Raw genomic sequence first — 24,391 nt, forward strand, 5'->3', positions numbered from 1 at the left:
AATGCATGTCAGCATGTTCCTTCTTCTGGTTGACCCATTTATTCTCTTGTGCAGTATGCCGAATTTTGTGAAGAAGCTACTCCGTCATTGTCAGGGATGAAACTGCGGGCAAAAATATCGGAAATGCGGAGGTCCGATGCATGGGAAAAGCAGAGATGAACGATACCGAAGCTGAATGGGTCTGGGACGAGTGGACCTAAGTCCAACGAGCAGGGGCGTACTGCCCAGACCACAACACAGTCGGGTGGATGTGATTCAGAGACAATATTGAGAAGAGTGGTATGCTGACGTCGGAGCAAAGTCGGAGCAACGTTGAAGCAAAGCGGGGCAGAGGCGGACTTGACCCGAAGGGTCACTACACACTTGAGGTCTGCTTAGGAGCAAAGGGGAAAGCCTAGTCGATATTGGAACTGAGCAATATCGTACAGACAAGCTGGTATAAGTACTAAGCAGAACAATAGAAAAGTCGGAGATGAATCTATCATCAGTAAGACAAAGGGAACAGGGAAGAAGATCTAAAGTACATGTGGAACACAAAGGGAATCAGTGCCGAGGAAAACGAGCACAAGGAAGAAGAATATGGTGTGAGAATGAGCAAGGACGAACAAAGGGAACATGGGGAGTCAAAGATACGATAAGTCCGCCGGAGATCCGTCGGAGGACCGTGGGAAAATGAGCGGTAAAGAGCGGAGGAGACATCAGAGGACAGTCGGTGATAGTAGGCAATGGTCGGCGATGATTGACCCGTGACAGTCATTGACATGCCCTTCAGGTGTTGCTTGGATATCTTCCAGTCAAATGCCCTCGACTGTCGTTATTGGAATCAGCCTTCGCCAGCTTTGAATCAGCTTGTGAGGTATTCGAACTGGTCGCTGATGACCTGCGTACCACTCGGATACTCGTGAGCAACACCATATGTCTGTTCGGTCCTATCAGGAACGTTGACGCCTCACGTAGCCTGTTTTGCACTAGCTACGTAAAAGGGCACTTGCATCCATGCACGATGAGCCGGCTCGGGCTGATTCCACTGAGACCGGACAGTCCGATGAAACTCTCAGCACATTGTCCGGGAAGACCCGACTGGTCAGACATATGCCGGCCTCGAGCCCTGCACCTGCTCAAGGCACGGTATCGCGTCCGGACCTGTGGGCAACAGTGGAGCATCAACATGTTATAGATGTTAGCATTGCCTCAACACTGTCATGGGTCAATCATCGCCGACCATTACCTACTATCACCGACTGTCCTCCGACGCCCTCCTCCGCTCTTCGCTGCTCATTTTCCTGTGGTCCTCCAACGGATCTCCGGTGGACTTTTCGTATCTTTGACTCCCCATATGTTCCCTTTGTTCGTCCTTGCTTATTCTCACACTGTATTCTTCTTCCTTGTGATCGGTTTCCTTGGCACTGATTCCCTTTGTGTTCCACATGTACTTTAGATCTTCTTCCATGTTCCCTTTGTCTTACTGATGATAGATTCATCTCCGACTTTTCTATTGTTCTGCTTAGTACTTATACCAGCTTGTCTGTACGATATTGCTCAGTTCCGATATCGACTAGGCTTTCCCCTTTGCTCCTAAGCAGACCTCAAGTGTGTAGCAACCCTTCGGGTCAAGTCCGCCTCTGCCCCACTTTGCTCCGACGTTGCTCCGACTTTGCTCCGACGTTGCTCCGACTTTGCTCCGACGTTGCTCCGACTTTGCTCCGACGTCAGCATACCACTCTTCTCGATATTGCCTCTGAATCGCATCCATCCAACTCTGTGTCATGGTCTGGGCAGTACACCCTTGCTCATTGGACTTAGGTCCACTTGTCCCAGACCCGTTCAGCTTCTGTATTGTTCATCTCTGCTTTTCCCGCACATCGGACCTCCGCATTTCCAGTATTTTTGCCCTGCAGTTTTGTCTCTGACAAACACCTCCGGTATCGGATTGGGCACTGGGCCAGCACCCGACTGCGGATCATGACCTCTGGCGTCAGGCAGACGTCGCCTTAGGAGTGCTGGATAGCACGCAACAAACGCCCATCCTGGTCGCGGCTGATACACAGAACTATACCAACCTAATGGGCGACTTTCAATTCAGGGGCAATATCGAAGATTCAACAACAAATACTGAGAACTTTGGGGAGTTATGGTCTGATTTCATGGGTCAATTCCATTGAGAATCGTATCTGCAATGTGTGAAGTTGGCTTAGAGAACATCAATTTGCAATCATCCCAGATCTCCGTAATGAAACCCCAAGGTCCTGATCTCTCTCTGGTGGGAGGGAAAGGGTGACGTTGATTCTGATGATTGGGGTGCACGATCCACATTTGATGAACAGCAATAAGAAAGGATGTGAAGGAGAGACAAATGGTGTACTGAGGGACTGAGCCATTGAGTGTCCTGAGAGTATGCTTTGGATGTGGCCAATGCTCGGTCGCTGCACCGGGTCAATTGCCTAGCACTTCTGGACTATGTCCCAAACACCATAGTTAGTTAGACATGCAGGTCGCTCATGCCGGCGATTATCTACCACAACAGCAAATACCAAACCGGCAGGATTAATGCCTATATACGGGTTTTCTTCGCTGAATGCCTACAAACGGGTTTTGTCCATAAGAGACACGTTGCCAACTGAACAATAGATTGCTACATCAATCCAAGAGCACTTCAGTTGCGTGCTTCGGGAGTCTACTTCTCCATAAAGGTCATATGCAACCTTGAGCATAGACCACACGGCGCTCAGCAGGCCATGGATAGTGATTGCAACACCAGCAATAGTGGTGATTTCGGCCATAGGTTGCCCCTCAGTTTGCAAGGGGCAAGCGGAGGGTGTCGCTGACATCTTAACATTCCGACAGTGTGCTGCAGTTCGGCATGGAGAGATCTGGATGCTCTCCACATCTAGCCATATCAAGACCACTTAGGTGAGATCCTTCCTCCATATCCTTCCATTCTGACAGTGTGAATGAGAGCAGGCACCGAGCAAAATGATGTTTGTGTAGGTTCATGTCTGAGAGCATCATGGTCACATGTTGGTATTATTGTATTTTGCGACATGATCTGGTGCTGCAACAGTTTGCGCAGATAATTTTGACTTCGAAAGATGAGTAGTCAAACCACAGAATCATGTATGCGGGGTCATCTTCGGAATGGTAGACAAGTCGAGGACTCGCCTGGGTGGGGATGGCCACAAGACATACTGGGATTACCCGGAAGGCATGAGGTTGGCACGACCTGGTGCCCCACAAAATCCAAGCTGCTATGGGTGGTCAACAGTAGATATCACCCCTGTGTCTTGACTTGCATCAGCGACCTTTGCTACAGTTTCCGAAAGACATTGGACGAGAGTTCCTGCAGGAAGCATCGGAGAAGAAGCAACATGCCGAAACTTGTCAAGTTCTGCGGCAGGCTCGCCGCGCAGCCCGTATAGCATGGTGATGATTATATTTGTCAGGGACAGACGCTATAGTCCACAGAACAGGAATGAGTCCTCCTATCGGCGTGTAAGTGGCATACCCTATACGCGCAGCTCCCTGCTACTCACCTGGTTCTCACGCAGTCATGCAATGATCATACATACTCATGCATTGCAGAAGCACACTCAGAATGACCTGATCATTAGCAGAAGAGCCTCGTCATTGAGCCAGCCGTCTGAGAGAACTTGTCGTTTTGTACATGTGCCACCATGGTATGAGTGCTCCGGGACTCAAATCAATTCCTGAGGAATGATGTCTGTTTAGTAATTCGTTGGGTAGTACAGAAGCAGGGGCAGAACAATGAATTGCTTTCAGGGTGGTGCATGCGTGTCCGCGATGTCGGCGAAGTCACGCGCGCGAGAAGATCACATGATCGGAGTGTGGAATAGGAACTTGAAGGGAGCAGAGGAGCCATCCTCCAAGTTGCCATGCACCTGCACTGAGGCAGTCACGTCAGAGCATCTCTGCACACCCGAGCTTGTATAACTAAACCAGCAGTGCTAGCGGCTTTCTGGCTTGTGTCTTCTGATTGTCTGGAAATCTTCGCGTTCTGGGCCGAAAATGTCGAACCAGCGCATACTATGCCACCTGATTCATTCTATTCATGCCGGACAAGATTTACTACGGGCCGACATGGAAAGCCAGCGAATAAGCCGTTGTATCAAGCGGTCTCGTCGACACAGCCCAAGGTGTGCAAGGTGCTGCGCCTTCGCGACGCGTACTCTGCTTAGTAATGGCGGAGACTCGAATCAAACGCCCTTCCCATGTTCGTTCGATACTTAGCAAGACAACCCGGCTTTCGCCATCGATGCTGATGTGCTGACACAACAACAGGGCCCCAGTGATCTTGCTAAGCAGTAGCTTAGCAAGCCGATATCCAACGTATCGCTCCACCATGCCGCTCCACCGGCAAGTTCGCGCAGTTGGCTATTTATGCACGACCTGCCAAATTTACTGACTCTCATAATCACGCTGTACCTCATCATAATATGGCACCAGTCGTATATCTTGTCTCCGGAGCCAACCGCGGCCTCGGTCAGCATAGCATACAGACTTCGTTCGTTCAAGGGATGCTGACGTCGAGTAGGTTTTGGCATCGTCGCTGCCTTGGTGGCTCGGGATAACGTCGTGGTTTTTGCCGGCGTGCGCAATCCATCGTCTGCGGACGCGCTCACGAACCTAGGAGCAAAACATCCGGGGAAGCTGCACATCGTGCAGCTTACATCCGCTGACAAGGCGGACAACGAACGCGCTGTTGCTGAGATCACGGCCAAGGTCGGACGCCTCGACGCGGTCATCGCCAACGCCGGTAGATAAACATGCACGGCGAGGTGGGGCCACTGTTGTTAATATCAGGCATACAGGCATCTTGAGCTGGGTCGGACCGAGCGTTGAAGCGCCCGTGAACGAAGTTGCGCGTCATTTTGAGGTAAGCCATTTGAAGCGATGCCGCCTGTTCTATGATCAACCTCATTCTGTAGGTCAACGCCATAGGCCCTCTGGTGCTGTTCCAGGCAACGTTCCCGCTCTTGAAAGCCAGCACCGCCAGTCCGAAGTTCGCCATCATATCCTCCCTGGGCGGAAGCATAACCGTAGGAACGGAGATCCCGTTCGGCTTCCTACCATATGGAATGTCGAAAGCCGCGGTGAACTATGTCGCCAAGAAGCTGCACGTCGAATACGCCAACGACGGTCTAGGTAAGTTCATCAAGCGCGACGCATCTTCGTCCACAGCGTTGATACGGGCAACGCGATCTCACAGTCTCGTTCTCTATCGAACCCGGTCCGACGATGACGGACATGCGTGAGTCGTGCTACGTGATGTATCGAGCTAAGCAAATGCTAATCGACATTGTGCAGTAACAGCCCTCGATGGCGGTTCATTCGTTCCGCCTGATATTCTGCCTCCCGATGAAGTGGGACGAAGGATCGCCAAGCTTGTCGAGGAAGCGACGCGTGAGAACGCGAGTGGGCAGTTCATAGAGCATACCGGTAAGAAGATCGAGTGGTGAATATTGTGTAGAGTTATTGAGCAATGTGGCGAAACTGTACGAGCTATTCGAGCGGATTGACTCTCTGCAAGCTTTCATCTAGATTCCAGGTAGGTTCAACATCATCTAAGAGTAAAGCGGATCGTTATGCTTTGATCCAGCGTCTGCACGATCGACGTTGTGCCAAGATGTGCGTGCGCGGTGCGTCGTCGTCGACGAAGACTTGGACGCTTGCCTGGAGACACGATCGTGATGGTGGACTGACTGACTGACAGACTACAGCCCGCGAGGTAGCGTCATATGACTAGGCTACAAATGGGAAAGGAGTGAACAGGGGCCGTCCTTCCTTCCTCCACGACGCGTGGTTGACAGACACCCGTTTCACCGAACAAACGCCCGAGAGCTTCGTTATGACTCGCTCGCGAAGCTTTGCACCTGCGGTTATTCCGCTACGACATCAACCCGAGCGCTATGCTGCTTCAGCCTCAAGTTGCCAGTGGTCTACGACACAACACCTAACACTGGAGTCAACTTCATGAGACCTTTCTCAACATAATCTCAAAGCTTTCCTCTTACGTTCCGTGCGGGCAGCGAGAAGCACGATATTGTAGAATCTTACTTGGCTTCTCATGCCTATAAGTAACTATCGAGCTCGAGATGACTAGACTTCGCCGTCATCACTGCTCATGCATTCATCCACGATGCTGACACAGTAAGTTTCTCTCACTGTGTTGCTTAGCAGTATATCATCCAATGGATTGCTCGTAATGACACGTCACGGCCAGCCAAGTTCGTTCCATTGACTATATATGCCCTACTGGCCTGTTACCGGATCCCCATCCCCGCGCATCCTCACAGCATAGCACCGGCCGTCCATCTAGTCTCCGGAGCAAACCGTGGCATCGGTCAGGCCGCCCGCGCGCCTCGTACTTGCGCAGGCCGGTGCTGAAGTCGTTTTAGGCTTGGGCATCGTCAGTCTCGTGACAACGTCGTAGTTTTCGCGTACTAAATCCGTCATCCTCAGACGCTTTGAAGGACCCGGGAGAGATGCATCCCGGGAAGCTGCACATCGTGCAACTTACGTCTGCCGACCAGGCAGACAATGAACGTGCCATTGCTGATATCAAGGTCGGCCATCTCGATGCGGTCATTGCCAACACTGGTAGGCGGCGCGGACAAACTACAGAAAGAATCGTTTACGATAGGCATGCAGGTATCCTAAGTTGGGTGTGTCCGGGCCACGAAGCGCATCCAAACGAAGTTTCGCGCCATTTCGAGGTGGAATTGTTGTGGGTCAAAATCCCATAAAGCTACCTAAGCTTCCCACATCGTACAGGTCAATTTCATAGGCCCATTGATTCCATTCCAGGCAGCCTTTCCGCTGCTGAAGGCCAGTACCGCCAATCCGAAGTTCGCCATTATATCCTCTTTGGTTGAAAGCATCGCGGTGGGGACGGAGGTTCCGGTGCACCTCCTTCCGTACGGGCATGTCGAAGGCGGCGGTCAACTATCTCGCAAGAAGACTGCACGTTGAGTACGCTAACGACGGCCTAAGTGAGTTCTGAGACCGCCGCATCTTCGCCCTTTGTTTATTTGACATCGCCACTTCGTATCAGGCTCGTTCCCCATTGAGCCTGGGCCGGTCGATACAGGCATGCGTAAGTGGTTCTACGCAACATGTCAAGCTGAATCAACGCTGATGAGTTGTTATGTTATGCGATCACCGAGACTACGAGCATGAATGGTGGCAATTTTTCCCCGCCCAATGTATTCTCTCCTGACGAGGGGGGAGGGGGGTCGAAGGATCGCTAATTTGGTCGAGGAAGCGACGCGCGAGAACGCGGGCGGCCAGTTTCTGAATCATACCGGCAAGAAGCTCGAGTGGTAAGCTCCATTGCTTGGGAATGTATGATCATCTGGAATATCCAGTGGCCCTGAAGCGGCTACTTATGGGGAACGGCGAGAGTCGAACGGTCTCTATCGTCACTTCCCGAAGCTCGCCATGGCCGAGTCTAAGGTGTGAGCGCGTTGCCGCAGTCTATCGTTCGAATACACGGTCTCTTGTTCGTCTCCCACGCAAGTCGGGTGGTGAATTATAAGTACATGGTCACCGTGGTGTAGCGGCCAGATTGTCCGGGTTATCGCTCTGGCTATGCCTCCATACGTCTACCTTGTGTCCGGTGCTAGTCGAGGAATAGGTTCGTCGTGCTTCCCTCTCCTTGACAGCGTCGAGGTTCGTTGTCGCGCATGTGTCTGTCTCAGGGTTGGGTCTAGTCAAAGCTTTGGCCGATCGCGAAGACACCGTTGTCTTTGCAGGCGCACGGAACCCATCTGCTGCTGCAGAGCTGCAGAGGTTGGCCGCGGCGAAGCCGGACAAGGTTCACATTGTGCAGCTCGTCTCCTCGGATGAAGCTGGCAACAAAGCTGCAGTGGCGCGCATCAAGAGCGTGGCTGGCCGTCTGGACGTCGTGATAGCTAACGCAGGTACGAGCGGGCCCTTGTGTCTGCACCACGACGTCGTGTCTCCAATATCAGCGACGATCTGCCAGGGATCAACAGCTCGGTCGCGTCAGCTCTGGAAACCCCCGCGGAGGAGCTTCGCAATCATTTCGAGGTCAACGTCGTCGGAACTTTCATATTGTTCCGAGCGTGCTACGAGCTGCTGGCCGCAAGCACCTCGTCGCCGAAGTTTGTGATGATTTCGTCTTCGGGGGGTAGCATCGCGACCGGGGCGCCTATCCCGCTGCGCATGCTTCCGTACGGCACGTCGAAAGCAGCGGAAAACTATCTTGCGCGGAAGCTCCATTTCGAACACGAGAAGGATGGGCTTGGTGTGTCGACCGCGGTCCGTTTATCAGGGTGTGCATACGATGCTGATCGCTTCGCTCTGACCAAAGTTGTCTTCCCTATTTGCCCTGGTCCAGTGATGACCGACGCCGGTATGCGCTCGCCCTTCGTCCGTATTTCGTATCATCTCTCAGAGCGATGACAGCGGAGTTCATCCTGTCGCAAGAGGAGATGCTGCGTCAGGTGCCGTACAGAAGCGTGGATGAAGTCGCACCTGAGCTGCTCGCTCGCGTCGACGAGGCAACCCGAGAGAACTCTGGTGGACAGTTCCTAGACCTCGTCAAGGGAAAACGGATAGAATGGTAGCACCGATAAACGCGGTGACGCGTTGCGAAAGTGTCCCTCATGATCGGGATAGCGGACCGAGGAATAATAATGTCGAAGGATAAGATTAATGTGATAGTATTACATTGAGCAGCGAGACGGAGAATGAGTGTGGGTACAGTGTAGAGAGTGGCCATAAGAATAAATCAGACAGGGGATCGACGAGATCAAACCCAACGAGGTGGGTTCGCCCTCGCCTGCGCCTCCAATTCTGCTGCGCGCTTCTTCTCGGCCTCACGCTCCGCGCGATGCTCGGCGATCTTCTGTAAGCACCGGAAGTGAGTAGGACGTCAGATTAAGCGGGATACAAACGATGACTGACCGTCTTGAGCGCCTCGGCGTACGACACGACCGTGTTCAACGCGTTCTCGGACATCTCGATCATCTATTATAGAAAAGTGGATCAACGTCAGCGGGCCGTGGCGGGTGTCGCGCTTGAAATTTGCGGTCGACGGCAAACCTTCTCGTCCGCGTTCGCGCCCCAGTCGCGCAACCGCTCCTTCTCCTCTTCGATCCTCGCGCGGTTCTCGTCCCAGCTGCTGCCCATCTGCCGCTGACCGTCTCCCCATGTGCTCGTCCAGCTCCACGAGCCGGCCGGCGCAGCAGCGGCCTGAAGGGACGCTACGCTCGCGATCGACGGTGCGGGCGGGGCGCTGGTGGGGTAGGTCGGAGGCGGCGCCTGGTTGTGGCTCTGGCTCTGGCTCTGCTCGGCGATGGCCTGCTGCCGCTTGCGCCATTCGCAGTGCGCGTGGAAGCCGTGGTGCTCCCTGCTGCCCTTCATCCACCAGGCGGTGGCGACGCCGCCGATGATGAACCAGAGCAGACGCGACCCGCCGCGTCCGCCCCCGCGGTGCCAGTGGTGCATGCCCCAGGAAGGGTTGAAGTAGTAGGGCCTCATGAATGTCGGTGGTGGTGTGGTTATAGATGAGCGAAGATCCGGGGTTGGGTTGGGTTGGGTTATGCTGCTAATCGCAGTGATTTAGTTGGATGGGTGATGTCGTTCATGGGGCGCTGTACATGGCTTATATGCCCTTGTGAGGATGGGATTGCCGGCGAGCTTTCGCAAGCGCCCGTGCATACGAGGCTGGGGATGCCGCATGCCGGGACGAAGAGTACGCGCTGCGGCAGGTGCCGGCGTGGGCGACGCGTCAAGGCGGCATGTGGCGGTGCGCTGTGCCCGGGTGCCGCAGCGGTTCCGGGCAGTACGACGTCAGTACGTTCAATATCAGCGCTCCTATGTCTGCCCAGGTCATCATCGGAGGTACGAGAACAGATCAAAGCTGGTGACCGGGATTCCTTTGTGATGCGCTATTATACAGATGCGAGCGATGCGAGCGCGAGAGTATAGACAGATTAGGTTCGTGATGGTGGGTCCCCATGATGGAGAAGATGAAGTGTACATTCGCGTTGAAACGCCGAACGTCTATGGTCGGGATCAAGTGGGGGGGCGTGGAGGCAGAATGTCACGGAGGTATATGGCCCCCCTCAGATTGGTATCGGGTTCACTTGAACTGAGGCGAGAGTAGTCGGGAGCTGAGGTTCTTCCGGGAACGCGCTGGTCTAACCCAACCTGGGTATCCCAGGTCGGACGCCAGCCAGATTCGGCATCAGCGCCTGGGCGATAAGTTCCCGGCAGGTGCGCAGCCGCTCGCGTCTGGCAACGAACCAAGCGCTGGCGTCGCCAGGCAGCGCCAGCGGCGACGCGACGAGCCCGCGTTGCTGCGCGGCGCGCACCGACTTGACGAGCGAGTCGAGTTCCTCTTCGGAGTCGAGATCGTCCAGGTTTTCCTCCTCCTCGTCGACATTGACGGCGGTCACAGCGACCGGGGCGGCCTTCGCCTTCTTCTTGCTTCCGCCGCCGCCCGCGCCCGCCTTCTTCGCCTTCTCCCCCGCCGCTGCGGCATCGTTCGCGGCCGCGTTGGCGGCGGCGGCCTCGAGGGCGAGGCGCTTCTTCTCCGCCCTTTCGCGCTCCTTCTCCTTCTTCCGCTCCTCCTTCGTCGGCTTCTTCACGGGCTCGACCCAGTTGGGGTTGTTCGCCCGGTTCCACTCGAGGAGGAGGACGTCGTAGTCCTTCGAGCGGCCTTGCACGGCGCGCTTGGCGCCCATGGAATGCGATTTGCATGTCAGGGATCGCGAGCAGGGCAGGTTCTTGTCGTTGATGACGCCGCACTGCTTATCGAGGTCGACGGGCCCTTTGAAACGGCCCTTTGTCACCTTGGGCGTCACCAGCTTCTTTTTCTTCGGCTGGGACGGATCGTCCGGCGGCTCGTCGGACGCCTTGCGCTTCTTCCCCTTCTTATCTGTCGTATGTAATCCCGGCGTAGGTTAGCCAATGAGATTTGCCTCCGGGAGATCTGCAAACCCCGGACGCGTACCGTCGACTTCACCCCCGATCCCCGCCTTCTTCGCGCCCCCATTCCGGATCGTCTTGCAGTTGCCTGTCGGAGATAGGCGAACGTGAGCGTTGGGCGCGATCAAAAAGGGGGGGGAGGATCGTGAAAGGGGGGGCGGGATTTGTGAAGCGTTGAACGGGTTGGTGGGTTGTTCGTGCGGACGTGACTTACTGGCGTGCTCGGTGACGGCGCTCCGCAGGACCGGTTTACCGCACTCCTTGCACCTGACCAGGCCAAACTCCGATCGCAGTGGCTGGGCGCCGAACGTCTTCATGTCCTGCGCGGCGAGCCATGATGTGGGCGGCGAGGGCAGCTTGCTCGCTTCGGCCTCGCTGAGAGGAGGCGGAGACGGTACGTTGTCCCATGAGAAGGGCGAGGAGGGACCGGGCGAGCCGCGCAACTTGAGAGCAGGCATGTGCTGCGATGCGCCTCTGCGCCGACGAGGGGACTTGGCTTAGCGCGTGGTGGCTGTAAGAGGCAAGGCGAATCTGGGTTACGTAATGGCAATCCAGGCTCAGCAGGACGGCGTGGGAGGCAGGCACGGACGGTTGCACGCTTTTGATTCCCGCCGGGCGGAGGGATGGACAGACCGGGATATATTATTGTGAGCTGCGGGAGCGGATTTGACATGGTAAATCCAACATATACATCCGAGATGGGATCCCAAGCGTTCCCGATTCCGGCCAAGGCGCCGCGGATATCGCAAGTCGCCGGTCAGTTGGGGCGGAACGCGGTGCGATAAATAGCGCTAGCGGCGGGCTTGGGCATTCCTCCCAGGCGTTCGCTGATAAGTTCTTCGTCCCCTTCTGGCGGGGTTGATGGATGCTGGAACCCCTTGATTGATTGATTGCGAGCGAGGTGCGAAAGATCCCTTCTCTTCGCTGTTAACGCGATGGGTTATACTCAAAACGTGGTCATGTCTTGCGTCTCCGACTTGTCCAACCCAGTTCTGTGCCACCGTCGCCGACTTCGCCCTGGAAATTCTACGCCGAACGCGCAACGGTTCACCCGGGGTCGGATCATCCGTTTTTATCCTTGGGCTCTAGCAACAGCACCATAGCGCCCGCCTTTGCTCAGCTCGCTGTATCGACGCCGAAACCCGTTGCAGGTCGTCTGAGACTGCATCGCTGATCGACAGGGGCCGACGGTCCTTAACGCACACGACTCGGGCGCGCCCTTTTTCGCTCACATCAACCGGTATCGAACCCTCCTCTCGAAAAGAAAACAACAACAGATCGCCGCGAAATCGGTGGAGCCCAGCCCAGCGCAATCGCGGAATTCGGGAGAGCGATTCGTCAACAATGCCGGGCCTCCTCCGCGAGACGCCGGAATCAGTTCCGCACCCGCGAGCCCAGGGCGCGACACCGGGCGCGATCAACGGCGAGAGCCGAATCAGCAGCGTATCCGAGCGGGCAGAGGTCGAGATCCTCGCCGCCCGCGCGAACGGAAACGGGGTCGGAACCACCCACCGTCCATATGCTGCTCATGCTCCTGATGGAACCGACGCCTCGCCGCCGTCTCACGCCTCTTCCCCGACTTCTTCCCATTATCCTCATTCTGCCACGACGACGACGACGACTGCCAGTGTGGCCGCCGCGAACGGACACGAGGATCACCGCCATCATCACCAGCATTCTGCGTCCCAGACGAACGCGCGCGCGAGAGCCATGTCGACGAGCAGGACCGCCTCGCTCCGGCTCGACTTTTTGGTCATCGGCGGGGGTGAGTTTCTGCTTTTTTTCCTTTTTTTCTTTTGGCCCGCCTTTTCCGCCTCGGCCCCATTTCAGTGTGGCGGGTTTCCCCAAATTTGGGTCTTTTTTGCGGCGCTGACGCACGTGCTATATCCAGGCATATCGGGTCTCGCCGCCGCCTTCGCCCTCGCCCGCGCGGGGCACAGAGTGAGGGTGCTCGAAAAGTCGGAGACGGGGTTGGGGAGGAAGGCGGGGGGCGTGCGCGTGCCGCCGAACTTGAGCAAGATCCTGGTGGAGTGGGGGCTGGAGGACGAGCTGTCGCAGTCGACGATCCGGTGCAAGGGCTCGACGTTCAACAGCCTCGAGACGGGGGAGACGATCGGGTATCTGGAGTGGAACGAGGACGTTATGAAGGAGACGGGCGGGAGCTTCTTGCTTATGCATGTGAGTAAAATATACCCTCGCTCGGCATGGGAAGAGAAGGCCGGACGCTGAGAGTGGTATGGCTGCCCCCCCGTGTTTTTTTTCCCCTTCTTTTCTTTTCTCGTGGTTATCTGCAGCACGAGGATCTGCATCGGATGCTTCACAGGCTTGCCACCGCCGCCGGGGCCCAGGTCGAGTTCGGGAAGGGCGTGCGGGCGGTGCATGCGCCACCGGAAGGCCAAGGGCAGCAGCCGTCCGTCGAGCTCGAGTCCGGAGAGGCGGTGAGCGCGGACATCATCATCGGCGCGGACGGGTACCGGAGCATCGTGCGACCGGTGGTGCTGGGCGAGGAAGACCAGGGCGAGGACGTTGGGATGAGCGTATACACGTCGGTCGCATCCTATACGTCAAGTGAATTCTCCCACTTACCGATGGCTGGATCAGCGCGACGATACCCATGTCAGCGATGATGGAGGATCCCGATCTCAGGCATTTCGCAGAGGCGCCAGAGGTCAGTCTCCCCGTGCTGGAACCCTGTTATGCAGGAGTCCGAGGTTGACGGACGATTCAGTGGCCAATGTGGATGGGCGACGGACGGAGTATCCTTGGTGCGTTTCCTTTCTCAGGCCGAGAGGGCCCATTTCGACTACGGTGAGCTGACTGGCTTATCTGTGCAGCGTATCCGATCGTGAGTGTGGTGCATTCCCGGGGGGTTCCGAATCCCGAGATTCATAGCGGTAACAGGACCTGACAAGGATATCGGAACAGCGGCCTGGACAGGTCTATAACGTGCATCTCTTTTGGCCGGATAGCGGCAGCGACGCAGAGGAAGGCTGGGATCAGGAGGTCCCGATGGATATGGACTTTGGAGCTTACGACCTAAGGTGAATATTTTCGTCTGCGCAGATGTCTCGACTGGGAAGCTCAAGTATTCGTCTTCAGGATACAAAAATTGATGAAACTCGTGCCGAGCGCCATACGGACCAAAGTCGTCAATCGGGAGATGATCGAGGAGTGGGTAGACGAGTCGGGGAGGATCGTGCTGATCGGCGACGCCGCCCATCCGACTCTGGTGAGCCTACTTATACCCTCACGGGTTCCTGCCATCGTCTTCTATCTTTTCTCTCGACGCTGACGCGAGCGCGTGCTTCCCTCACACAGCCGGGTTCCACCCACGGATGCAGTCTCGCGCTGGAAGACGCCGCCGTGTTTGGCACGCTCTTCTCACGCCTGAAGAACTGGGACCAGGTACCGCAGCTGCTGGAGGCGTACCAGGACCTGCGCCAGTTGCGGTGCACGGCGGTGAATCAACGCGAGGTGGCGAACAAGGAGCTGGTGCAGATCCCGCCGGGGCCGATGCGGCATAACCGCGACGAGGAGATGCGCAAGGCGATGCAGTCCGGGCACGACCACTGGGACGAGAGCAAGCTGAAGAAGCAGTGGGACGAGATCGCGGAGGTGTTCGCGTATAACGCGTTCGACGCGAGCGACGACTGGTACGTCAGTTGGGGCGCGATCATGGAGGCCAGCCGGGCGAGGGCGGCGTGCGACGACCTGAGCGTCCAGGTCGAGATCGCCGACGCGCCCGCCGCGCCGTGAAGAGCGAACAAAAGGACAGTCGAAAAGAGGAAGGTTTTTCCGGTACCCCGGTCTATCGATGATTGGGAAGGACTGCTGTCGTGTGTGTCTTGTCTTGGGCTTTCACTTGGGATCTGTTGACGAGACAATTCTTGGACTGTGCCATATCTGCTACGGGCTGTAAAGTTCCCTAAACTCTGGATCCGCTGTACTGTACTTATCTCTCGGACTATCACTGAAGAATCGATCCAATGCATCTATGAACTCTGCGGGCTGATATATGTGATACACGTTGAGTCGGTTTGCGTTCCATTCACCCCAACATCCCGATTCTCCACCTGGATAAACCATATCGATACAGCTCTGGCCCACGGGGAAGGCCAACGCAATCGACCTTTTCCCCACGGTTTGTTCTGTGCCAGCGACATGACATCACAGTCATCCAACCGTCAACTTCACCTCCAGGCCCTGGCGGGCAACGCTCTAAAAGACCGCCGCAGGTTGGAAGCCAGACTTCTTCCTACCATAACACCACCCCTCCTCCTGCTTGTTGCCTCTCGTCCGTTGAACCACCGCAAGGAATGCCCGGGAAAAAAGCGAACAAGGCCAAGGCGGCGCTGAGCAAAGCGAAAGAGATCGTCAAGCCGAGCGTGCAGATCCCGAAACCGGACGCGTCGCCGGCGAGCGCGGGGCCGAAGACGCCGAAGACGCCCGCTGACGAGGGGCTCGAGTTTTTCGAGGGCGCGGTGAAGGAGGGAGAGGGCGAGATACAGGTGTATGAGCTGAGACTTGACCCCGATGGCGGGCCCAGCAAGGAGCGATCGGTACGCGATTATATGCTCTTCGTGTATGCGTTGAGATCTGACGCGACGCCTTGCGTTCGATAGTATATCCGACTGCCTCCGGCGTACGTGCCGTATATCTTGCGTGTGTCGCTGGACGCCGGTACCCCCGCGTCGAGAAACGGCGTGTTCAAGACGAACTTTCCTCTGGACGGTGGCCAATTTGATCGTGCACGCTTTTCCGAGCGCAAGTGCGTTATGATTCGAAACTGATCCGACTCGGTTTGTCAACACGCGTTCGCTGACCTCGCACAAAAAAACAGGCTACCTACCGATTTCTCCAAGCCGATCCAGATCGACCTGCCCATCTCGCACGCTGGCGCGTTCTGCTACTGGGTCGAGTACGACAATGACGTCGATGGCTCTCGGGTGAAGGGCCGCGAAGGGTACTTCAACATCGATCCTGTCCTCAAGACGAAGGCGCGCGCTCCCATCGTCAAGGACGGGAAGATCAGCGGCGATGGTCTCAAAGTCCTGCCTGATGATATTCGTTTGCCATTGGACGGGCTGTCCATCCTCACCGTGGTCTCTAAGTGGATGGGCCCGGTGTCGCAGTGGGAGAAGCACTTCCAGGAGGCCCAGGAGCGAGGATACACGATGCTTCATTACACCCCATTGCAGAAGCGCGGGACCAGCGATAGCCCGTACTCGATCAAGGATCAGAGCACTTACGATCCTTCTCTGTTCGAGTCGAAGGATGATCTCAAGGGCGGAGGCAAGGAGAAGATCGAGAGGGTGCTCGCCATCGCCAAGGAGAAGTATGGGCTTCTGAGCCTGACGGATGTCGTCCTCAATCACACCTCAAACGATAGTCCTTGGCTGCTCGAGCACCCTGAAGCTGGTATGTTAGTCGTTCACACTGTTGAAAACGTTATGTTGACGCCATGTAGGCTTCAGCCCTGCCAACACTCCCCACCTAACCCCGGCCTTCGAGTTGGACACCGCGATGCTCACGCTCTCTGGCAACCTGGCAGCGAAGGGCCTACCTACGCGAGTCAACTCCGAGGCCGACGTTGATACGCTCGTCGCCGCGTTCCACGAAGAGATCAAGGGTCTCAATCTGTGGCAGTATTACGTCCTGAACACGGAGCGGGAGAAGCAGGACGTCAAGGCTGCGCTGTCAGCGGGCTCTGTCAAGCCCTGGGACGGCCCCGCCGTCGCCGGGAAACCCGTCACCGAGCTCGCGGAGATCGTTCGCTCGGCGGCCAAGATCGATGGCTTGGGAAAGCTGGCGAAGCGCTTCGGTGTTCGCGTCGAGGGGGGTGTCGCTGCGGGTCTCGTGAAGGCGGCGTTTGTCGAGCTTGGGGAGAACCCGGATCAGCTCGCGGAGGCGTGGGGCCGCGTGGTGGACGTTTTGAACGTCGACCTGTACAAGGAATGGGAAGGAGACACCGCATCTGCTCTCGAACAGACCAAGGGTCGGATCAAGTATACGCGCCTAGATGCGCATGGTCCTCGCCTTGGAGAGATCTCAAAGGAGTGAGTCAGGGTCTACTCGTGCTGGTGGAGTTCTTCTGACCCTTTTGCTTAGGTCCCCCTTGGTGGAGACCTACTTCACTCGTCTGTACCCCAAGTACGAGGAAGACCCGCTCAAGTACTCCGTGGCAAATAACGGGTGGATATGGGGTGCAGATCCGCTGGCCAACTTCGCCCTTCTCCCCTCCAAGGCCTATCTCCGTCGCGAGGTCATTGCTTGGAGTGACTGTGTCAAGCTCCGTTATGGCGACGGCCCGGAGTCCAATCCCTGGCTCTGGGAGTACATGACGTCGTACGTGACCTCTCTCGCGTCGTCGTTTGACGGGTTCCGTATCGACAACTGCCACTCGACGCCGCTGCACGTCGGTACAGCGATGCTCGACGCCGCGCGTGTGGTCAACCCGGACCTGTATATCTGCGCGGAACTTTTCACCGGGAGCCAGGAGATGGACCTGGTATTTGTGAGCCGCTTGGGCATCAACAGTTTGATCCGCGAGGCGGGCAATGCCGACTCGCCGAAAGAGTTCTCGCGGATACTCTACAACTATGGTCTCGGCAAACCGATAGGTACGTGCATCATCAGATCATCGTGTGCGTTATTTATCGATGCATGTAGGCTCCATGGACGGCGCCTGTTTGACCTCCAAGGAAGAACTACCTCCCCCAACCGGAAAGGGACCGGTCAGGCAATGCATCGTCACACCGTTGAACGGCAGCGTACCGCACGCGTTATTCTATGATCTCACCCACGATAATGAATCGTATCTGGACAAGATTTCGGCGGAGCACGCGCTGTCCGCTGCCGCTCTCGTGACGTTCGGGTTCTGCGCAACAGGTTCGGTGAAGGGTTTGGACGACCTGTACCCCAAGCTGCTCAACCTCGTCGGAGAGAAGAGGAAGTACGAGGTGACGAGCTTGGCCGAAAACAGCGGCATTGCCAGGGCCAAGAGGGTGTTGAACGCGTTGCATACGGAGATGGTCCTCGGAGGATACCAAGAGGGCCATGTTCACCAAGAGAATGACGTATGTCATCCGAACGATCGGATCTCTCGAAACTGATAGACCTTGCTGCAGTATATTGTCTTGCATCGCGTGCAACCGGGCACACAGAAGGGATATATACTTGTGGCCCATACCGCCTATGCTCGAGGCTCGAAGGACCGAGGCTACAGTACGTCATTGGTCTCTTGCCATAAGGAAAACGGTGTCTGATAGCCTTTGTATAGTCAACCCCTTCAGACTTGCTGGAACGAAGGTCAACTTCGTCTACGGTGCCACTCTTGACATTCCTTCGTACGAGGATATCAGCGACAGTACCACCATCCGTGGCCTGCCTGGAAAGCTAAACGAGTTGCCCCCGGTCGTTGTTCCTCAGAGCATCGGCGATGAAGGCCCCTACACCGAGCTCGTCGTGCCTGAGTACTTCCCTCCCGGTTCCATCATGGTCTTCGAGACCCAGATGGCGGGTCTAGACTCAACACTGGACGCGTTTTGTGCCGCTGGCGCGCAGGAGGCCTTCGCAGATTTGGACCTCATCGACCTGAATGTCGTCCTTCACCGCTCTGAAGGCGAAGAGCGCGACGCAACCAAGGGAGAGATTGGGGCGTACGATGTTCCGGGCATCGGCAAACTCGTGTACTGCGGGTTGGAAGGTTGGATGCATCCTCTCCGCCATATCATGCGGTACAATGACCTTGGTCACCCTGTGTGCAACAACCTGCGAGCGGGACCTTGGGCGTTCGATTATGTCCACACCCGTTTGTCGAAGTAGGTGGTTACCTCATATTGGGTGATATCAACCCTGACACGCTCTTCCTTAGACAGGTTGACGTCTTCCCAAATCTCGCGAAGCCCGCTCAGTGGTTCAAGGAGCGTTTTATGCGCATCAAGTCGGAGGCACCGCCTTTCCTTCGCCCCAAGTACTTCGCCATCGTTATCTCCGAGGCATACAAGGCTGCGCGGACGAGCGCCGTCGAGCAAATGTCTGAATTCGTCTCGACCGGTCACTCCTTTACACAGGACCTTGCTTTGTGCTCCGTGCAGATGCACGGCATGGTGCAATCTGCTTCCCTTGACCCGGGTAAGCCGACGCCGTCGCTGGCAGCCGGACTTCCACACTTTGCCGCGGGTTGGGCCCGGTGCTGGGGTCGGGACGTGTTCATCTCACTCCGTGGACTGTTCTTGACCACGGGCAACTTCGACGGCGCGAAGAAGCACATCAAGGCTTTTGCGTCCACGCTCAAGCACGGTTTGATCCCGAACTTATTGGACTCGCTCCGGGCTCCTCGCTACAACTCGCGCGACTCGCCGTGGTGGATGGTCCAGAACATACAGGATTACTGCGCCTTCGCTCCGGAGGGCGTCGCTTTCCTGAGCGAATCGGTTCCTCGGAGGTTCCCGAAGGATGATACCTGGGTGCCTTGGAACGACCCCAGGGCGTACGCGTACTCGAGCACGATCGCCGAGATCATCCAAGAGATACTCCAGCGACATGCAGATGGCATTCACTTCCGCGAATATAACGCGGGGCCAAACCTAGACATGCAGATGTCGGATCCGGGCTTTAACATCGATATCGATGTCGACTGGAAGACGGGCATCATCTTCGGCGGTAACGCGCACAACTGCGGGACGTGGATGGACAAGATGGGCGAGTCGGTTAAGGCGGGGACGAAGGGTGTTCCGGGCACCCCTCGAGACGGCGCGCCAGTCGAGATCACGGGTTTGCTGAAGAGCACTTTGAGGTGGCTGGCTCAGCTGTCCGAGAAGGGCAAGTTCCCGTTCAAGGGTGTGGAGGCCGAAAGTTAGTCTTTCCTCGCGTGCGGGCCCTTCCCTTACTGACTTCTGCTAGTCGATGGAACGCGCCGCCTCGTTACGTACCAGGAATGGAGCGATCTGCTACAGAGCTCATTCGAGAAGTCCTATTACATACCGTTAGGTACCACCCGTTACCTCGATCTCCTTTCGAACCATACTCATGGTGTGCTTAGATCCTGCGGACGATCTCCTCTATGACGTGAACACGAGTTTAGTGAACCGACGCGGTATCTACAAGGACGTATACCGATCCGGCCCGGGACGCGAGTGGTCGGACTACCAGTTCCGGCCCAACTTCCCCATCGTCATGACCGTCGCGCCGGAACTGTTTGACCCTGTGCATGCTTTGGGTGCTCTTCAGCTTGCCGACAAGCACCTCCGATCGCCTCTGGGCATGAGCACGCTCGATCCTGCAGATCTGCAGTACCGGCCGTATTACGACAATGCGAACGACAGTGACGACCCAGCCGTCGCGAAGGGGCGGAACTACCACCAAGGTCAGCTTGTTTAGTTTGTTACGTTGGATGCTTTGGCTGATTCCCAGTGTAGGTCCGCCTTGGATGTGGCCCATTGGGTACTTCTTGAGGGCGTACCTCCACTTCGACACTCGTGCCGGCGCTGGCAAGGATGACAAGACGCGGACGTTGCATCACCTGCACACCGCCCTCCTCCCTGCGCGCGAACACGTCCAGAAGGACCCTTGGAGGGGCCTTCCTGAGCTCACCAACAAGGACGGAGCGTTCTGCCCCGATTCCTGTACCACCCAGGCCTGGAGTTCGAGCTGCATACTCGATTTCCTGCAGGAGGTCAAAGCACTCACCTAAATCTCGATTTTCCTTTCCTTCTCGTCACTCGGATCGAGGGAGATTGTATCATACCATCTTCGGACACTTGTGGCAAAATCTCTGTGTCGTGGCGTCAAATGCCATGCTTCCGCGATGATCTCCGTTGACGCTCTAGGAGACCGAGGGCTTGCGTGTAACTCGATAGCTGTTGTGGTCATTAAACATGTAACGCAGCGCATGGATGGTTTACACATGTTACTACGGTTGACGGCCACGTAATGATGTGGATGTAGCTGATGGTCAAGCGACTCTTCGTGGAGGGACGGTCATGGCACGTGGAGTACGAGCGCGCAGTACACTGCTTCATCGTTTCGACAACCAACCTCCTTTGCTGACGACTTTACGATCTTGTGACGATCGCTGAGCAGGCGCTCATGCTTTTATGGCTTTCTTTGGTTTCGAAACAAGCTCTCTTGAAGACGACAAGGCCAAGTTCCTTAACGGCGGAGGTTTGAATGGTGGCGGGGGGAAGATCGAGGAGTACACATGGGGCACGGATGGCTACGACGGTCTTGGGGATGCGTTGCAAGAGGGCGGAGATGAGCTCAATGATGAGACATTCGGGGCCATGGAACCAGTCGGTGAGGGCGCTTGTTTATCAAGATTTCTTCAATGACGGACCAATTGGTATGATCAGGGAAGGACTTCGACTTCGCTGGTTCGACTCAGTCCTTGAACGGCATATCATCGCAAGCCTCCCAATCGCATCAGGAAATTCAGAAGCAACCTGAACCACCTCGTGCGGGTACGTGGTTCCTGTTTGAATACGCTGCTGGCTCATAGAACGACGAGCAGCTGGCGGGATTGAATCATTATGGGGCGAAAAGTCACCGTTTTCGGTCTTGTCGCGATCCAACACGGGTCTAAGCTCCAGTCGGTCACTGGGCGAACAGAGCTTGCACTCCTCGTCCTCTCAATCTGCGAGGTTCGCGCCGTTCGGAAATCAGCCGCCGTTGGCACCGCAACCTCCTGTTCCGCGAGGTGGCTCGCAGCAGGCCGTCCGCACCCTCGCCGAGATCGAAGAGGAGATGCGTCTAAATGCACGCCAGCCCCAAGCACTAGCAGCTCGACTGACCCCTCAGCTCCGGGAGGCGTCGCCGCAACTCTACGACCACTCTCCGCGACTGGCGCAGCGCGTCGCTCACCAAGTCTCGCAGGTTCAACAAATCCAGCAACGCGGTACTCCTCCCCCTCGAATGCACCCGCACGCTCAGTCTCCTCGGTTCCATCATCACCTCCAGCAGGAGATGCTGATAGAGCAGCAACAGCTCCAGATTGAAGAAGAGCGGCACCTGTTAGCGCTGCAGGAGCGCCTCCAGGCGGAGGAGCTTCAACGTCAAGCTCGGGCACAGCAGCTGCAGCAGATGATGCAACAGGAACAGCTCCGACGGCTTTCACCAGGGTATACGCGCACGGCCCAGGATCCTTACGCCGATGAGCTTCAGGCCGCCCGACGACTCCAACAGATGCGAATTTCGGACGAAGCCCAGGGTCTCAGGGCGTCAAGGAGTAACGGTTCGATAGGCAACGCCGCAATGCTGGGCGCGCTTGACGACGAGCGCGTTCTGCTCAACGGACCCGCAAATCTCAGATCCTTACAACAGTCCATCCAACGTCAACAGCGATTATTGTCAGAGGCTGCCCAGGCGGACTTTATGCGGCAGCAGGGTTTCGATCAAGGTGCACAGGACGACATCAGGCAAGACGCGCTGCGTCGCATCGTTCAGGCGGAGCAGCTTGAAGAGCGGCGACGCAGAAAGCTCAATAAGATCACCCATATGGTGCGTTCTAATTACACTCTCCTCTTGGTCACCATGGATTCTAATACCACCAACATTCCCGTTAGTCACGGTACAACGACCTCATGACGCAATCCGACAAGGACTTCATCACACGTATTCAGGTCTCCCAGCTCGTGACGCAGGATCCGTGGGCGGAGGATTTCTACGCCCAGACGTACACAGCCGTCATGCGGAACAATATGGGTCTGCAAGGCGAGGAGCGCATCCTCAATTTCGGCTCGGGAATAGGTGGTGTTGGTCTTGGCTTTTCTCAACGTCCATCGGGCCGTAAGGCGAGCGCGATCCAGAAGATGGAGGCTCAGGTGGAGAAGATCGTACAGGCTGCGAGGCTTCGCGAGAAGGAGAAGGGTTCAAACGGTAAGTAGATATGTTTTCCTTGCATCGCGCGCCGACGATCGTTAACTGAACAATCCGCAGCTCTGCATAACCTGCAAGGCGCCCTGGGCAAGACGGCCGGACGTAGCTACAAGGCGGCACCTCGCCAGCTTCTGCAGGTTGACGAGGACGCCGCGCATGAGGAGCGTCATCGCTCGGTCAAGGAAGCTGCTCGCCTCGGTGCGGAGTCCCTGGGAGTGACGGTAGGACAATCGGCTCTATCGCCGCTTTAGGAGACTCACAGCCTTGAATCCACAGGCAGAGGGTTTCGTTCAAAAAGATCCTCTTACTCGTCGTGAGGCGTTGGCCATCCTTGAGGAGCTCTATGATATCATGCTCCAACTCGAAAAACTCGCGAGGGAGCAACCTCCGCAGGAGGAAGAAGAAGCATACCTCGAATGGTGAGTTTCGCGAATATGTTCTTACCCTGTCTGCGTCGTCTCAGTGTGGTTTGCTAGGGAAAAACAAATCACGGACCTCCGTCAGGAGCTCTGGCTTGGTCTTCGGGTTACGGTACCTTTGGGGACCAGGTATATCGTCCCCTGTAGAGTTCCTCAAAATCACGCTGACGAGATCATGCAGTGTTCCCCATCCGTTCATCTCGTTACTTCACCCTGCGAAGGGCAAGAAGCTGTTGACCCGTATAGCGCGCTTCTTGGACACCCCCCAGCTTCATATCGTGCTCACCCTAATCCACGCGTGCTTTGGCCAGCTCGACGTTGTCGCGAATGCACCACTGTTAGATTCCCTAGAAGATACGGAGGAGCGCAAGGATGTCGAACGTCAAACGCAAGCGTTCATGGAATACGGAATGCGCATTGTCATCCCGCCCTTGAACGCCGCGCCCCTCAAGCTATTGCATATGCTGTTGAGCACTATGCTTGAGCGCAACGACATTATCGCTATCGCTCGCTCAAAGGTTCGTCTGCTGTTGGATAAAGGCCGACGGATGCTGATCAGCCTGATAGCCGGGGATCTCGCTCCTTACTTTGTTCATGAGTCGCCTGGAAAATATCAAGCAAAGCGCCAGCACCTTGGCGGAGGAACAGCCCACCGCCGAGGAGGTCCAAAAATGGTATGTATCGATCATTGACATATGTACTCGAGTTTCTCATACGTTGCCAATAGGCAACACACGTTCGACGTTTTGTTCCATCGATTAATGCCGGAAGTCCTCTCGTTCTTCCCTTCTTCCCGCATTCCCAATGTGCCCGCAGCTACGGCCGACACCCTCGACTATCCCGTGTGGACCTTCCTCGCCTCTCTCGCCGTGCATTGCTCCAACGAACAGCAAGCAGCGCTCGTCAGAGCTGTTCGCGAGAAGGTGCTCGAGGCGGTGACCGCCGCGACGAAGGGCCTTATAGCGGACGAGGAAGCCCGGCAGCTCAAACTTGCGAACGTCAACCTGTTACTTCACGCCTTAGGCTTAGATAGCTCTCAAATTACTGCTGTCTGATTATTTATCGTGTTGATCGATCTGAAAATTGTATCATTACACCGGTACCTATACAGTACCACGCAACGG

At 56.2% G+C, this 24,391-nt stretch overlaps 7 protein-coding genes across 7 annotated transcripts; 5 read left to right on the plus strand and 2 right to left on the minus strand.

The window, feature by feature from the left end:
• Positions 1 to 4,451: 4,451 nt before the first annotated feature.
• PUNSTDRAFT_127465 (NAD(P)-binding protein) lies at positions 4,452 to 5,517 on the plus strand (the record flags this gene model as incomplete). The annotated part of the gene is made up of 6 exons (XM_007386354.1): positions 4,452 to 4,497; positions 4,550 to 4,771; positions 4,827 to 4,891; positions 4,944 to 5,160; positions 5,225 to 5,266; positions 5,323 to 5,517. The coding sequence occupies 6 exons, from the start codon at positions 4,452 to 4,454 to the stop codon at positions 5,472 to 5,474; spliced, it is 744 nt and encodes a 247-aa protein (XP_007386416.1). The 3' UTR covers positions 5,475 to 5,517.
• Positions 5,518 to 7,605: 2,088 nt separating this feature from the next.
• Positions 7,606 to 8,606, plus strand: PUNSTDRAFT_136749 (NAD(P)-binding protein; the record flags this gene model as incomplete). Its single annotated transcript, XM_007386355.1, has 5 exons — positions 7,606 to 7,651; positions 7,716 to 7,937; positions 8,003 to 8,284; positions 8,351 to 8,392; positions 8,446 to 8,606. The coding sequence occupies 5 exons, from the start codon at positions 7,606 to 7,608 to the stop codon at positions 8,604 to 8,606; spliced, it is 753 nt and encodes a 250-aa protein (XP_007386417.1).
• A 185-nt stretch (positions 8,607 to 8,791) lies between these two features.
• PUNSTDRAFT_136750 (uncharacterized protein) lies at positions 8,792 to 9,522 on the minus strand (the record flags this gene model as incomplete). The annotated part of the gene is made up of 3 exons (XM_007386356.1): positions 8,792 to 8,887; positions 8,947 to 9,009; positions 9,085 to 9,522. The coding sequence occupies 3 exons, from the start codon at positions 9,520 to 9,522 to the stop codon at positions 8,792 to 8,794; spliced, it is 597 nt and encodes a 198-aa protein (XP_007386418.1).
• Positions 9,523 to 10,184: 662 nt separating this feature from the next.
• Positions 10,185 to 11,432, minus strand: PUNSTDRAFT_115355 (SCA7-domain-containing protein; the record flags this gene model as incomplete). The annotated part of the gene is made up of 3 exons (XM_007386357.1): positions 10,185 to 10,924; positions 11,000 to 11,062; positions 11,189 to 11,432. The coding sequence occupies 3 exons, from the start codon at positions 11,430 to 11,432 to the stop codon at positions 10,185 to 10,187; spliced, it is 1,047 nt and encodes a 348-aa protein (XP_007386419.1).
• Positions 11,433 to 12,684: 1,252 nt separating this feature from the next.
• PUNSTDRAFT_72987 (FAD/NAD(P)-binding domain-containing protein) lies at positions 12,685 to 14,730 on the plus strand (the record flags this gene model as incomplete). Its single annotated transcript, XM_007386358.1, has 7 exons — positions 12,685 to 13,152; positions 13,269 to 13,519; positions 13,576 to 13,642; positions 13,703 to 13,743; positions 13,887 to 14,015; positions 14,074 to 14,203; positions 14,293 to 14,730. 7 exons carry the CDS (start codon positions 12,685 to 12,687, stop codon positions 14,728 to 14,730), a joined length of 1,524 nt encoding a protein of 507 aa, XP_007386420.1.
• A 495-nt stretch (positions 14,731 to 15,225) lies between these two features.
• Positions 15,226 to 20,898, plus strand: PUNSTDRAFT_90662 (glycoside hydrolase family 13 protein). The gene is made up of 12 exons (XM_007386359.1): positions 15,226 to 15,533; positions 15,597 to 15,742; positions 15,815 to 16,392; positions 16,442 to 17,030; positions 17,083 to 17,594; positions 17,644 to 18,050; positions 18,102 to 18,198; positions 18,254 to 18,794; positions 18,848 to 19,830; positions 19,879 to 19,965; positions 20,018 to 20,341; positions 20,394 to 20,898. The coding sequence occupies exons 1-12, from the start codon at positions 15,291 to 15,293 to the stop codon at positions 20,666 to 20,668; spliced, it is 4,782 nt and encodes a 1,593-aa protein (XP_007386421.1). The 5' UTR covers positions 15,226 to 15,290; the 3' UTR covers positions 20,669 to 20,898.
• A 121-nt stretch (positions 20,899 to 21,019) lies between these two features.
• On the plus strand, positions 21,020 to 24,377 carry PUNSTDRAFT_54266 (uncharacterized protein). The gene is made up of 10 exons (XM_007386360.1): positions 21,020 to 21,270; positions 21,327 to 21,434; positions 21,485 to 22,470; positions 22,536 to 22,848; positions 22,909 to 23,069; positions 23,125 to 23,267; positions 23,325 to 23,396; positions 23,449 to 23,785; positions 23,835 to 23,941; positions 23,995 to 24,377. Exons 1-10 carry the CDS (start codon positions 21,072 to 21,074, stop codon positions 24,320 to 24,322), a joined length of 2,754 nt encoding a protein of 917 aa, XP_007386422.1. The 5' UTR covers positions 21,020 to 21,071; the 3' UTR covers positions 24,323 to 24,377.
• Positions 24,378 to 24,391: the final 14 nt, after the last annotated feature.

This window comes from Punctularia strigosozonata (genome assembly GCF_000264995.1).
Source record: "Punctularia strigosozonata HHB-11173 SS5 unplaced genomic scaffold PUNSTscaffold_11, whole genome shotgun sequence".
Taxonomy (NCBI): Eukaryota; Fungi; Basidiomycota; class Agaricomycetes; order Corticiales; family Punctulariaceae; genus Punctularia; species Punctularia strigosozonata.

Bases quoted from the DNA above. Each gene is read 5' to 3' on its own strand.
- PUNSTDRAFT_54266 (XM_007386360.1), top strand. From the start codon at position 21,072: ATGGCTTTCTTTGGTTTCGAAACAAGCTCTCTTGAAGACGACAAGGCC. The intron at 23,268-23,324 runs GTGAGTTTCGCG...GTGGTTTGCTAG, and splicing joins GAAGAAGCATACCTCGAATG to GGAAAAACAAATCACGGACC. The intron at 23,786-23,834 runs GTTCGTCTGCTG...TCAGCCTGATAG, and splicing joins TCGCTATCGCTCGCTCAAAG to CCGGGGATCTCGCTCCTTAC.
- PUNSTDRAFT_90662 (XM_007386359.1), top strand. From the start codon at position 15,291: ATGCCCGGGAAAAAAGCGAACAAGGCCAAGGCGGCGCTGAGCAAAGCG. The intron at 15,534-15,596 runs GTACGCGATTAT...TGCGTTCGATAG, and splicing joins GGCCCAGCAAGGAGCGATCG to TATATCCGACTGCCTCCGGC. The intron at 19,966-20,017 runs GTACCACCCGTT...TGGTGTGCTTAG, and splicing joins GTCCTATTACATACCGTTAG to ATCCTGCGGACGATCTCCTC.